General features: G+C 43.2%; 1 protein-coding gene and 5 non-coding genes across 6 annotated transcripts; all 6 read right to left on the bottom strand.

Moving 5' to 3' along the window:
• Positions 1–1,269: 1,269 nt before the first annotated feature.
• LOC142765615 (uncharacterized) lies at positions 1,270–8,222 on the bottom strand. Its single transcript, XM_075866877.1, has 3 exons — positions 7,888–8,222; positions 7,610–7,772; positions 1,270–5,724 (listed from the first exon to the last, which is right to left on the bottom strand). Exons 1-3 carry the CDS (start codon positions 8,060–8,062, stop codon positions 5,307–5,309), a joined length of 756 nt encoding a protein of 251 aa, XP_075722992.1. The 5' UTR covers positions 8,063–8,222; the 3' UTR covers positions 1,270–5,306.
• Positions 8,223–8,601: 379 nt separating this feature from the next.
• Positions 8,602–8,674, bottom strand: TRNAT-CGU (transfer RNA threonine (anticodon CGU)). The gene has a single exon. It is a non-coding gene; the product is annotated as a tRNA-Thr (tRNA).
• A 383-nt stretch (positions 8,675–9,057) lies between these two features.
• On the bottom strand, positions 9,058–9,130 carry TRNAT-CGU (transfer RNA threonine (anticodon CGU)). The gene has a single exon. It is a non-coding gene; the product is annotated as a tRNA-Thr (tRNA).
• A 383-nt stretch (positions 9,131–9,513) lies between these two features.
• On the bottom strand, positions 9,514–9,586 carry TRNAT-CGU (transfer RNA threonine (anticodon CGU)). The gene has a single exon. It is a non-coding gene; the product is annotated as a tRNA-Thr (tRNA).
• Positions 9,587–9,969: 383 nt separating this feature from the next.
• TRNAT-CGU (transfer RNA threonine (anticodon CGU)) lies at positions 9,970–10,042 on the bottom strand. The gene has a single exon. It is a non-coding gene; the product is annotated as a tRNA-Thr (tRNA).
• Positions 10,043–10,425: 383 nt separating this feature from the next.
• Positions 10,426–10,498, bottom strand: TRNAT-CGU (transfer RNA threonine (anticodon CGU)). Its single transcript has one exon. It is a non-coding gene; the product is annotated as a tRNA-Thr (tRNA).
• Between the last annotated feature and the right edge of the window lie 3,302 nt (positions 10,499–13,800).

Genomic DNA, 13,800 nt, shown 5'->3' with positions numbered 1-13,800 from the left:
CAGGCAGTTTTTGAAAAGGGTGCTTTGGGGCTGCCTTCAAATATTTCGCAGTGGCCACTTTGTTTGGTTGGTGATGCAGCCTTCCCTTTGCGGACCTACTTGATGCGGCCCTACCCTGGGAGAAAGCTGGATGATAGGAAAAAGGTCTTCAATTACCGCTTGTCGAGGGCACGCAGGTGCATTGAAAATGCTTTCGGCATTCTGGTCTCCCGGTGGCGGGTGTTTCTTGGAACGGTGCAAGGCGCGCCAGAGCTCCTCCACAACATGATTCAGGCTGCCGTATGTTTGCACAATTTTCTTATGGAGGACACTGCCTACTGCCCTGACGAGTACAGCGACACGCTGTGCGGCGAGACGGTGCATGACGGAGAATGGCGCCACACTGTCACTGAAATTGGCACAAAGACAGTGCCGTCAAACAACCGCCCCACCTCAGCTGCCATGGCAATGAGGGACGAAGTAGCAGACTATTTTATGTCTCCAGAAGGTTCATTGCCGTGGCAGCTGAAGGTTGTCAGGCGATGCTAAAATCTCCTGTAAACATACATGCATAGTTTGTACCCTTAATGTTCTCTTCCTTTATTCCTAGCAGAATACAGTGCATTTAAGTACTGTGTTTTGTAAGACTGTATTATATGTAATACTTTAAGTATTTTTGCCGCATCTCTCTTAAGTTTAGCACTGCCTTACAGATTTTTTGTGGATTTTTCATTGCTGTTTGTTTATGTGCTTGAACTATGTGCATATTTTGCTGGTTTTACACGCAGGCAATCCACCGCTTTTTATGTTACCAAGAATTGTAGTTTTCATTCTTTTTCTGAGTAATCTGATTATTTCCGCATTCAGTTATATTTGTAACACTGTTTTTCAAGCACATTATTTTAAGCATTTTTGGCTCTTATGTGTTTTTTCTGCCATTTTTCTGTGGTGCCCCCTTTCCTAAGGTACCTTGAAATAAACAAATAAAGCATTCACGTTTTTTTTTTAGTCTTTCAACTAATACAATGTGATTTCGGAAATGTCACCCTGACAGGTTAATTTCAAACCCTTCTTGCATCGGGTTTGTTAGCAATGTACGCCAGTAAGTGAAAATCGATGACCAACAAGCTGTTATTTTGTTATATGTAAGCTAAAAGCACACTGTAGCAAATGTTTTGAACCGCGAGGCATTTGTGTGTCTTTTTATATCAAGTGTGCATGGCAGAGGTCTGTGAGCTCGTTGTTTTTAAAACATTTACCGCATGCATAGATAACATAGAGAGCATCACGTAGAAAAAATGGAATTTAATGATAACTTTTGAATGAAGTGCACAATAAATCAAGAGCAGTTACACTTACCTATGCTAGAGGGTGTTAAATGGGATATAATAGGGCTCAGTGAGGTTAGGAGGACAGATGAGGCCTATACGGTGCTACAGAATGGGCACGTCCTTTGCTACAGGGGCTTGGCAGACAGAAGAGAACTGGGAGTGGGGTTCCTCATTCACAGAAACATAGCTGGCAACATAGAGGAATACTATAGCATTAATGAAAGGGTGGTAGGTATCGTAATTAAACTGAATAAAAGATACAAGATGAAGGTAGTACAGGCTTACGCGCCTACATCCAGCCATGATGACGCTTCAGTTGAAAGCTTCTATGAAGACGTGGAATCGGCAATGAGTAAGGTAAAAACACAGTATACTATAGTGATGGGCGACTTTAATGCAAAGGTAGGGAAGAAGCAGGCTGGAGACCAGGCAGTAGGAGATTATGGCATCGGTACTAGAAACGCCAGAGGAGAGCTACTAGTAGAATTCGCAGAACGCAATAATTTACGGATTTTGAATACCTTCTACCGAAAACGAGAAAACCGCAAGTGGACATGGAGGAGCCCTAATGGCGAAAATAAGAACGAAATAGACTTTATAATGAGTGCACACCCTGGAATCGTGCAGGATGTGGAAGTGATTGGCAAGGTACGATGCAGTGACCATAGAATGGTACGGTCTCGAATTCGCCTAGACTTGAAGAAGGAACGACAGAACTTGATACGCAAGAAGCCAATCAATCAGCTAGCAGTGAGAGGGAAAGTACAGGAATTCAGAGTGTCACTGCAGAACAGGTACTCGGCTCTCAGTGAGGAAACCAACCTTAGCGTAGATACAATGAATGATAATCTGACGAGTATCATTATGGAGTGTGCAGTGGAAGTTGGAGGCAGGGTAGTTAGACAGGACACTGGCAAGCTTTCACAGGAAACGAAGAACCTAATTAAGAAGCGTCAAATCATGAAAGTGTCAAGTACAACAGACAAAATAGAACTGGCAGAGCTTTCGAAGTTGATTAATAGACGTAAAGTACGCGATGTAAGAAGGTATAACATGGAGAGAATTCAACACGCTCTGAAAAACGGAGGAAGCGTCAAAGCATTGAAGAGGAAACTTGGGATAGGCAAAAGTCGGATGTATGCACTAAGGGACAAAGAAGGCAAAATAACTACCAATATGGATAGGATAGTTAAGATAGCGGAGGAGTTTTACAGGGATCTGTACAGTAGCCGAGACAACCACGACCTTAATACTATAAGAACTAGCAGTAACCCAGATTACACCCCACCAGTAATGATAGAAGAAGTCAGAAAAGCTTTGGAGAGCATGCAAAGGGGCAAAGCTGCTGGTGAGGATCAGGTAACATCAGATCTGCTGAAAGATGGAGGACAGATTGTGTTAGAAAAACTAGCCACCCTGTTTACGAGGTGTCTCCTGGCGGGAAGAGTACCAGAGTCTTGGAAGAACGCTAACATCATCTTAATACATAAGAAAGGAGATGACAAGGACTTGAAGAATTACAGGCCGATCAGCTTGCTCTCTGTAGCATACAAGCTATTTACAAAGGTAATTGCTAACAGAGTAAAGAAAACATTAGAATTCAATCAACCAAAGGAACAAGCAGGATTTCGAACAGGCTACTCAACAATTGACCACATTCATACTATCAATCAGGTAATAGAGAAATGCTCAGAGTATAACCAACCACTATACATAGCCTTCATAGATTACGAGAAGGCGTTTGATTCAGTAGAAATATCAGCCGTCATGCAAACACTGCGGAATCAGGGCGTAGATGAAGTATATATAAACATTCTGGAAGAAATCTACAGGGGATCAACTGCTACCATAGTGCTTCATAGAGAAAGCAACAGAATACCAATCAAGAAGGGTGTAAGGCAGGGGGACACAATTTCCCCAATGCTGTTTACCGCGTGCTTACAGGAGGTTTTCAGAAGCCTAGAATGGGAACAGTTAGGGATAAGAGTCAATGGAGAATACCTTAGTAACCTGCGCTTCGCCGATGACATTGCATTGCTGAGTAACTCGGGGGACGAATTGCAACTCATGATTACGGAGTTAGACAAGGAGAGCAGAAAAGTGGGTCTTAAAATTAATCTGCAGAAAACGAAAGTAATGTACAACCACCTCGGCAAAGAGCAGCGCTTCGAGATAGGTAATAGTGCACTTGAAGTTGTAAAAGACTATGTCTACTTAGGGCAGGTAATAACCGCAGAGCCGAACCACGAGATTGAAGTAACTAGAAGAATAAGAATGGGGTGGAGCACATTCGGCAAGCACTCTCAAATTATGACAGGTAGATTGCCACTATCCCTCAAGAGGAAGGTATATAACAGCTGTATCTTGCCGGTACTTAGCTACGGAGCAGAAACCTGGAGACTTACAAAGAGGGTTCAGCTTAAATTGAGGACGACGCAGCGAGCAATGGAAAGGAAAATGGTAGGTGTAACCTTAAGAGACAAGATGAGAGCAGAGTGGATTAGGGAACAAACGGGGGTTAAGGATATCATAGCTGAAATCAAGAAGAGGAAATGGACATGGGCAGGGCATGTAGCGCGTAGACAGGATAACCGCTGGTCATTAAGGGTAACTGACTGGATTCCCAGAGAAGGGAAGCGGGTTAGGGGGAGACAGAAGGTTAGGTGGGCAGATGAGATTAAGAAGTTTGCGGGTATAAATTGGAAGCAGCAAGCACAGGACCGGGTTAACTGGCGGAACATGGGAGAGGCCTTTGTCCTGCAGTGGACGTAGTCAGGCTGATGATGATGATGATGTGTTAATAACATGATATACTTGTGTGCAACACAGAGATAAAAATGCAGCAAGTGAAAAACAAAAATGGAGATATTCAGATAATTTTACACACACACACACACACAAGGCGTACGTATGCGTGTTATCTCAACTGCCAGCCTGCGTTGTCTGCTTGTTCTGGGATGTTGCATTGGAAGAATATGAACAAACCTCTGAAATGTGTAGAAAAAACACCTGAGAATAAAACATTCATTGTCACGGTGGAATGGAGCCCTTTGTTTGATGCTGCATGAAGTCTGTTCCCTATGTATTAGACATATTGTGAAACTTTTGTACTACTATATACAATGCTCAAATACATTGCATGTGGCAAAAGTTAAACGTTTGATAAGGTGCACAATAACATGAAAAATAGGCAAAAATATCTGTCACATATTCTAAGACATTGCCACATTGGAAAGACAGACTAGACATGCAAAACAAGTGCACTTTTTAAAGCATGTCATGCTGGAAATTCGCGCAATAAACAGAATACCACTCTTAATTTAATGCCAGAAAGAGATCTTGGATAGTAATGGAACACACATCACCAAGAAAGAAATGCTCACAGTAACATACTATGTGGCGTTCAAGATACATAATGTTGTATACATATTGTCCGTGTACTGGCACTTAATATATTTTTTCACAGCATTGGTAAACAGCGTATCACACTTGCATTATATCACATTTGTATTCTCTGTATTGATAACCCGGCATGGAAGCTTAGCAGGCGAAGTGTAGCTCTGCGAATAACGATGGTTTGTTTCTGAACCTTGTGGCCGCATATGGATAGGGGCGAAATGGCAGAACACCCATGTACTTGAATTTAGCAGCTTCATAGTGTATCACAGGCAGTCAAAATTAACTCCATTTAGAGTGTGCCTCATAATGAGATCATGGTTTTGGCATGTAGGAAACCATAAATTGCATTTGTATCGATTTGCTACTTTTTAATGCGATAGCATTTAGGAAATTGTTTCGCAGAATATTCGGTGTCGGCATCGCCCACGAGCAAAAAGAGAAGCATAACAAACAAGAAAGCAAGTAGACCTTACATGATTTCTGATGCGAACATAGTACATTTACGCTATCCTGTTACCTCTAGAAAACTTATAATTTTTAAAGTGCAGCAGTACTTAAAGAGAAAAAAACATATTCAAGAATTATCATAACCAAAGTTTAACTAATGTTGATGGTGTGCACATCGTTTTCTTCCTCCATTTCTGCAATCAATGTCATTATTCGTGCTTTGCATTTCAGTGCCACCTTACGTGGCATGTTGTCTAAGCTGAGGCCAATGGATATTCCAAAGGCCTCATTTTCTCCCATTTTGCTGTCGAGTTTGCTCAACAGCTGCTCTTCAAAGTTGTCGTTCTTTTTTCCTTTTTTATGCTTTGCTGCAGCCTCTTCTTTACCGGTTTCCGGTGGCCGTTCTGCCAATGGTGGCGACGTTGCTGGCATCGATAGCTCCTGTAGGGAATCCATGGGACTTTCAACACCTGAGGGTGATGGCGGCGTATTTCCCATGGTTGCAAAGATGCTCTCGGCCGTCTCGCCATCATCACCATAAGTGGCTAGCTCCAGACTGCATGTCATTCTGCAGAGAAAATGCATACATTGTTGTAAAGGGAAACAGGTGCACGACTGTCAACTAAAAGCATACTTCTGTCCCCTTTAAATTTGGATGCATCGCTCGCTCAGAATGCCGAACGATTATTCGGACCAATAGTATCAAGTGTAAACTACAATACCGCTCTACTCACTTAAAAAAAAAAAAAACGGGTTTCATAAGTGGCGTGCCAATCGCGGAGCCATCCACACGTGGATAACTCAGCTATGTATACTTCCAAGGGAATCGGCACTAGCTTTTGGCTATGGGACCGTACAGTTTGTGCCTATTTTGTATAACATATGTTTATTTTTATTTATTTATAAATACTGCTGGCCAGAGGCCAAAGCAGGAAGGGCAAGATAATACAGTCTTCATACACATTTCAAAACAACATCAACAATAAAGAAAGTGGAAAGCGTGACATATTTATATAAAAGCAACAAAAGGAAAGAGGGGGGAGAGAAAAGAGGAAATAGTTGGAATAGTTTAGAAAAACAACTTCAAATTTCAGCGTAAATAAGATCGGGAGAGTGTAAACTGCTTGCAGGCAAATCGTTCCACTCTTCAATGATACGAGGAAAGAAGGAAAATTTGAACAAGTTAGTACGAGCAAAATATGGTGTTAAAGAAAGTGCGTGTGAATGCCGAGTCTGGAGTGTTCTTAGTGGTGTGAGGTAGGGGTCAGGGTTTAGAGCAAATTTGCGGTTAAAAAGTTGGTACAAAAATTTGAGACGTAAGAATCTGCGTCTCGACTGCAAAGATATGATACCATTTGAAAGCATTACACTAGTTACAGAACTACCAGGCTTGTAAAGAGAATAAATGAAACGAACTGCCCTCCGCTGAATTTTTTCTAATGCATCAATGTTAGTTTTAGTATAAGGATCCCAGGCAATGCATGCATATTCTAATTTAGGGAGAATCAAGGATTTGTAAGCTAAAAATTTCACTTTCGTAGGAGCATCCTTAAGTTTGTGCCTTAGCATGCATAATTTGCGGAAAGCTGCGGAAGAAACTTGTTTAATGTGGGAATTCCAACTTAAATTATTCGTTAGAGTGACACCAAGATACATGTATTCCTTAACTTCTTTAAGAGGTAGGTTAGAGAGCGTGTAGTCAGTTAGTACTGGCTTTTTCTTGTTAGTGACACGGAGCAGAACTGATTTATCCAAGTTTAGTTTCATCCCCCATTGATTGCACCATAAACATATATTGTTTAGAGTGGACTGGAGAGCTGCTTGGTCATTAGAACTATTTATCGAGTTGAACAGAATACAATCATCTGCAAAAAGTCGAACGTTAACAGGTGGGTTTACACAATTTACTACATCGTTACAGTGTATCAAAAATAGTAGGGGACCGAGTACACTGCCCTGTGGGACACCTGAAGTAACCGGCAGAAGAAATGAGTTCTGATTATTAATGCACACAAACTGGGAGCGATCAGACAGGTGGTTTGAGTTTCTTATATGTGTGCAATAAGAAACTCAAATGAGAGCAAAAATTTTGTCGAAGTACTCAGTGTTTGCTATTTCGTGCAAGGATTAAAGGGACAGTTGTATAGTACCCTGAACATTCTATGGAGGATGAAATAAGTGGGCGCGGGCCGAGGCAAGTACAACAAACTCGTATATCTTAAGTGAACACACAAAAAATGTTACTGATGTGCACTCTGAAAACGCAAAACGAATCACGATCGCGTAAAGGGCACAGAAAACTCCCTCTGCTTCACTGCATGACACGATTGTGGTGTGCGGAAACCTTTATACAAGAAAGCAAGAAACCCAGTCATAAAAACATAGTCGTCTAAGTGTACGCAATATAAGCAGGTATGAATGTGATCACACAACTTCAAAAATGCTTAACTTACTTCCTCTGACGGCCGCAGTGTTTGTAAAAGGCCATGGACTCTGTGAATTCCCAGGCCCGTCGAGACACGTAGCCGCTGCCACTCCTTTTCGTCTCTTCAATAGCTTTGAGTTCGCGAGTGTACCGATCCCTCAGCCGCTTCCACAGTTTCAGGCACTCATCGACTGAAACAGGGAAAACAAGACAACAAACAGGCGCTGAATGCACAGCATGTCCGGACACGTATACAATGCCAGAGGAGGCACTGACAATACACACACGTGTGTTGCACCGACGTACCTTTTGAGAGGCCGGAGTACACACGTATCTGCTCCCACGCGTTGCTTTTTCGCTCCGCATACCGGTAATCCATTCTTTTGGTGTCGTAGACACAAGGATGTTGCTGGACGGCGTCCAAAAACCTCTCGATTTGAGAGCCGCACAGGTCCGGTACGCTTGCTTGCGAAGACGCCATCTTCTTCTGACAGCTCGCCGAGTAGCGAGTCTCTACTTCGACGAGAGAGGGCGCTAGGCGCTAACTTTCTTGGCGTGGTCGGCGCGAAATGCACTCGGTTGCATTCGGCGCCGGACGACGCCAGAGCGCGCTAGATGCCGCCGTTCGCGTCGGCGCCAGGTGCCGCTGGACTATAGAGGGTCGCGTTTTCGCCAACGTAACGTCGCCATGACGCGCGCGCGCGCGCGCGCGCGCTACGTCGGAGTGTATTGCCTCCTTTATGCGCATGTTTGGCGTCACGTAGCACGTGAACTTAATATGAGCGGGCATCTGATTAATTGTCCCTCTTATACAACCTAAACACACCAAGTCTGCCAGTACGAGACCCTCGTTCAATGAAATAAGGGAAAGAAGCGTATACCTAAGGGCTCGTTTTTCCGTGTTTTTAACACAATATTAATGAGATATAACAGACAGTAATGCCAAGGAATGTACAGGGGAAGTTATTAAAATCAATGGAATATAAATAAGAAGAAAGAAAAGTGGATGAAAAAATTACCAACTGTGAGCAGGAATCGAACCTACGACCTTCGAATTACGCGTTCGATGCTCTAACCACTGAGCTATCACAGCGGCCCTCCCTCCATCCAAGTTTTTGGGTTTATCTGTGAATTTAGATGTAGGAGCGGCAGTCAGCACCATCTATAAGCCAAACAACGAGTGTGAAAACACTCTTATGCGCATGTTTGGCGTCACGTAGCACGTGAACTTAATATGAGCGGGCAGCTGATTAATTGTCCCTCTTATACAACCTAAACACACCAAGTCTGCCAGTACGAGACCCTCGTTCAATGAAATAAGGAAAAGAAGCGTATACCTAAGGGCTCGTTTTTCCGTGTTTTTAACACAATATTAATGAGATATAACAGACAGTAATGCCAAGGAATGTAATGGGGAAGTTATTAAAATCAATGGAAAATAAATAAGAAGAAAGAAATGTGGATGAAAAAATTACCAACTGTGAGCAGGAATCGAACCTACGACCTTCGAATTACGCGTTCGATGCTCTAACCACTGAGCTATCACAGCGGCCCTCAATCCATCCACTTTTTTGGGTTTATCTGTGAATTTAGAAGTAGGAGCGACAGTCAGCACCATCTATAAGCCAAACAACGAGTGTGAAAACACTCTTATGCGCATGTTTGGCGTCACGTAGCACGTGAACTTAATATGAGCGGGCATCTGATTAATTGTCCCTCTTATACAACCTAAACACACCAAGTCTGCCAGTACGAGACCCTCGTTCAATGAAATAAGGGAAAGAAGCGTATACCTAAGGGCTCGTTTTTCCGTGTTTTTAACACAATATTAATGAGATATAACAGACAGTAATGCCAAGGATAGTACAGGGGAAGTTATTAAAATCAATGGAATATAAATAAGAAGAAAGAAAAGTGGATGAAAAAATTACCAACTGTGAGCAGGAATCGAACCTACGACCTTCGAATTACGCGTTCGATGCTCTAACCACTGAGCTATCACAGCGGCCCTCAATCCATCCACTTTTTTGGGTTTATCTGTGAATTTAGAAGTAGGAGCGACAGTCAGCACCATCTATAAGCCAAACAACGAGTGTGAAAACACTCTTATGCGCATGTTTGGCGTCACGTAGCACGTGAACTTAATATGAGCGGGCAGCTGATTAATTGTCCCTCTTATACAACCTAAACACACCAAGTCTGCCAGTACGAGACCCTCGTTCAATGAAATAAGGAAAAGAAGCGTATACCTAAGGGCTCGTTTTTCCGTGTTTTTAACACAATATTAATGAGATATAACAGACAGTAATGCCAAGGAATGTAATGGGGAAGTTATTAAAATCAATGGAAAATAAGTAAGAAGAAAGAAATGTGGATGAAAAAATTACCAACTGTGAGCAGGAATCGAACCTACGACCTTCGAATTACGCGTTCGATGCTCTAACCACTGAGCTATCACAGCGGCCCTCAATCCATCCACTTTTTTGGGTTTATCTGTGAATTTAGAAGTAGGAGCGACAGTCAGCACCATCTATAAGCCAAACAACGAGTGTGAAAACACTCTTATGCGCATGTTTGGCGTCACGTAGCACGTGAACTTAATATGAGCGGGCATCTGATTAATTGCCCCTCTTATACAACCTAAACACACCAAGTCTGCCAGTACGAGACCCTCGTTCAATGAAATAAGGGAAAGAAGCGTATACCTAAGGGCTCGTTTTTCCGTGTTTTTAACACAATATTAATGAGATATAACAGACAGTAATGCCAAGGAATGTACAGGGGAAGTTATTAAAATCAATGGAATATAAATAAGAAGAAAGAAAAGTGGATGAAAAAATTACCAACTGTGAGCAGGAATCGAACCTACGACCTTCGAATTACGCGTTCGATGCTCTAACCACTGAGCTATCACAGCGGCCCTCCCTCCATCCACTTTTTTGGGTTTATCTGTGAATTTAGAAGTAGGAGCGACAGTCAGCACCATCTATAAGCCAAACAACGAGTGTGAAAACACTCTTATGCGCATGTTTGGCGTCACGTAGCACGTGAACTTAATATGAGCGGGCAGCTGATTAATTGTCCCTCTTATACAACCTAAACACACCAAGTCTGCCAGTACGAGACCCTCGTTCAATTAAATAAGGGAAAGAAGCGTATACCTAAGGGCTCGTTTTTCCGTGTTTTAACACAATAATTATGAGATATAACAGACAGTAATGCCAAGGAATGTACAGGGAAAGTTATTAAAATCAATGGAATATAAATAAGAAGAAAGAAAATTTGATGTAAAAATTACTAACTGTGAGCAGGAATCGAACCTACGACCTTCGAATTTCATTGAACGAGGGACCTTATTTCATTGAACGAGGGTCTCGTACTGGCAGACTTGGTGTGTTTAGGTTGTATAAGAGGGACAATTAATCAGCTGCCCGCTCAAATTAAGTTCAGGTGCTACGTGACGCCAAACATGTGCATAAGAGTGTTTTCACACTCGTTGTTTGGCTTATAGATGGTGCTGACGGTCGCTCCTACTTCTAAATTCACAGATAAACCCAAAAAAGTGGATGGAGGGAGGGCCGCTGTGATAGTTCAGTGGTTAGAGCATCGAACGCGTAATTCGAAGGTCGTAGGTTCGATTCCTGCTCACAGTTGGTAATTTTTTCATCCACTTTTCTTTCTTCTTATTTATATTCCATTGATTTTAATAACTTCCCCTGTACATTCCTTGGCATTACTGTCTGTTATATCTCATAATTATTGTGTTAAAAACACGAAAAAACGAGCCCTTAGGTATACGCTTCTTTCCCTTATTTCATTGAACGAGGGTCTCGTACTGGCAGACTTGGTGTGTTTAGGTTGTATAAGAGGGACAATTAATCAGCTGCCCGCTCATATTAAGTTCACGTGCTACGTGACGCCAAACATGCGCATAAGAGTGTTTTCACACTCGTTGTTTGGCTTATAGATGGTGCTGACTGTCGCTCCTACTTCTAAATTCACAGATAAACCCAAAAAAGTGGATGGAGGGAGGGCCGCTGTGATAGCTCAGTGGTTAGAGCATCGAACGCGTAATTCGAAGGTCGTAAGTTCGATTCCTGCTCACAGTTGGTAATTTTTCATCCACTTTTCTTTCTTCCTATTTATATTCCATTGATTTTAATAACTTCCCCTGTACATTCCTTGGCATTACTGTCTGTTATATCTCATTATATTGTGTGCAAAACACGGGAAAACGAGCCCTTAGGTATACGCTTCTTTCCCTTATTTCATTGAACGAGGGTCTCGTACTGGCAGACTTGGTGTGTTTAGGTTGTATAAGAGGGACAATTAATCAGCTGCCCGCTCATATTAAGTTCACGTGCTACGTGACGCCAACCATGCGCATAAGAGTGTTTTCACACTCGTTGTTTGGCTTATAGATGGTGCTGACTGTCGCTCCTACTTCTAAATTCACAGATAAACCCAAAAAAGTGGATGGAGGGAGGGCCGCTGTGATAGCTCAGTGGTTAGAGCATCGAACGCGTAATTCGAAGATCGTAGGTTCGATTCCTGCTCACAGTTGGTAATTTTTTCATCCACTTTTCTTTCTTCTTATTTATATTCCATTGATTTTAATAACTTCCCCTGTACAATGCTTGGCATTACTGTCTGTTATATCTCATTAATATCGTGTTAATAACACGGAAAAACGAGCCCTTAGGTATACGCTTCTTTCCCTTATTTCATTGAACGAGGGTCTCGTACAGGCAGACTTGGTGTGTTTAGGTTGTATAAGAGGGACAATTGATCAGCTGCCCGCTCATATTAAGTTCACGTGCTACGTGACGCCAAACATGCGCATAAGACTGTTTTCACACTCGTTGTTTGGCTTATAGATGGTGCTGATTGTCGCTCCTACTTCTAAATTCACAGATAAACCAAAAAAAGTGGATGGAGGGAGGGCCGCTGTGATAGCTCAGTGGTTATAGCATCGAACGCGTAATTCGAATGTCGTAGGTTCGATTCCTGCTCACAGTTGGTAATTTTTTCATCCACTTTTCTTTCTTCTTATTTATATTCCATTGATTTTAATAACTTCCCCTGTACATTCCTTGGCATTACTGTCTCTTATATCTCATTAATATTGTGTTAAAAACACGGAAAAACGTGCCCTTAGGTATACGCTTCTTTCCCTTATTTCATTGAACGAGGGTCTCGTACTGGCAGACTTGGTGTGTTTAGGTTGTATAAGAGGGACAATTAATCAGCTGCCCGCTCATAATAAGTTCATTAAGAGTGGGCCAGGCAGCGGCACTCAGGGCGAAATGCTCACCAAACCATTCGTCTTTGTGGTGCAGGTTGTGGCGACCATCTTCGGAACGGAAGCTGCTGAATATACATCCGTTTTGACAGACCCATCACATGGCTGGAAGGAGCTTCACGGCATCGAGATTCCGCTGCGTGGTCACCGTTGTCCTATCGAAGAAGCCGCCCTTTCCTTAGTCCCGACTCCGACGCATGCGCCAACATCGGTGACGTCAGCAACCTCGGACCTTCCAACGGCTATAAGAAGCCACGTACCTCCGTCGAACTTCAGTGGGCCAGGCAGCGGCACTCAGGGCGAAATGCTCACCAAACCATTCGTCTTTGTGGTGCAGGTTGTGGCGACCATCTTCGGAACGGAAGCTGCTGAATATACATCCGTTTTGACAGACCCATCACATGGCTGGAAGGAGCTTCACGGCATCGAGATTCCGCTGCGTGGTCACCGTTGTCCTATCGAAGAAGCCGCCCTTTCCTTAGTCCCGACTCCGACGCATGCGCCAACATCGGTGACGTCAGCAACCTCGGACCTTCCAACGGCTATAAGAAGCCACGTACCTCCGTCGAACTTTAGTGGGCCAGGCAGCGGCACTCAGGGCGAAATGCTCACCAAACCATTCGTGTTTGTGGTGCAGGTTGTGGCGACCATCTTCGGAACGGAAGCTGCTGAATATACATCCGTTTTGACAGACCCATCACATGGCTGGAAGGAGCTTCACGGCATCGAGATTCCGCTGCGTGGTCACCGTTGTCCTATCGAAGAAGCCGCCCTTTCCTTAGTCCCGACTCCGACGCATGCGCCAACATCGGTGACGTCAGCAACCTCGGACCTTCCAACGGCTATAAGAAGCCACGTACCTCCGTTGAACTTCAGTGGGCCAGGCAGCGGCACTCAGGGCGAAATGCTCACCAAAC

This window comes from Rhipicephalus microplus, chromosome 6 (assembly GCF_043290135.1).
Source record: "Rhipicephalus microplus isolate Deutch F79 chromosome 6, USDA_Rmic, whole genome shotgun sequence".
Lineage (NCBI taxonomy): Eukaryota > Metazoa > Arthropoda > Arachnida > Ixodida > Ixodidae > Rhipicephalus > Rhipicephalus microplus.
The sequence above is the reverse complement of the archived record's forward strand: the minus strand, read 5'-3'. Positions and strand labels throughout refer to the sequence as shown.

Excerpts from the sequence above, each read along its gene's own strand:
- LOC142765615 (XM_075866877.1), bottom strand. The coding sequence starts at position 8,062 with ATGGCGTCTTCGCAAGCAAGCGTACCGGACCTGTGCGGCTCTCAAATC. Across the intron at positions 7,773-7,887 it reads GTACTCCGGCCTCTCAAAAG|TCGATGAGTGCCTGAAACTG; the intron begins GTACGTCGGTGC and ends TCCCTGTTTCAG. Across the intron at positions 5,725-7,609 it reads CACTGCGGCCGTCAGAGGAA|AATGACATGCAGTCTGGAGC; the intron begins GTAAGTTAAGCA and ends TTTTCTCTGCAG.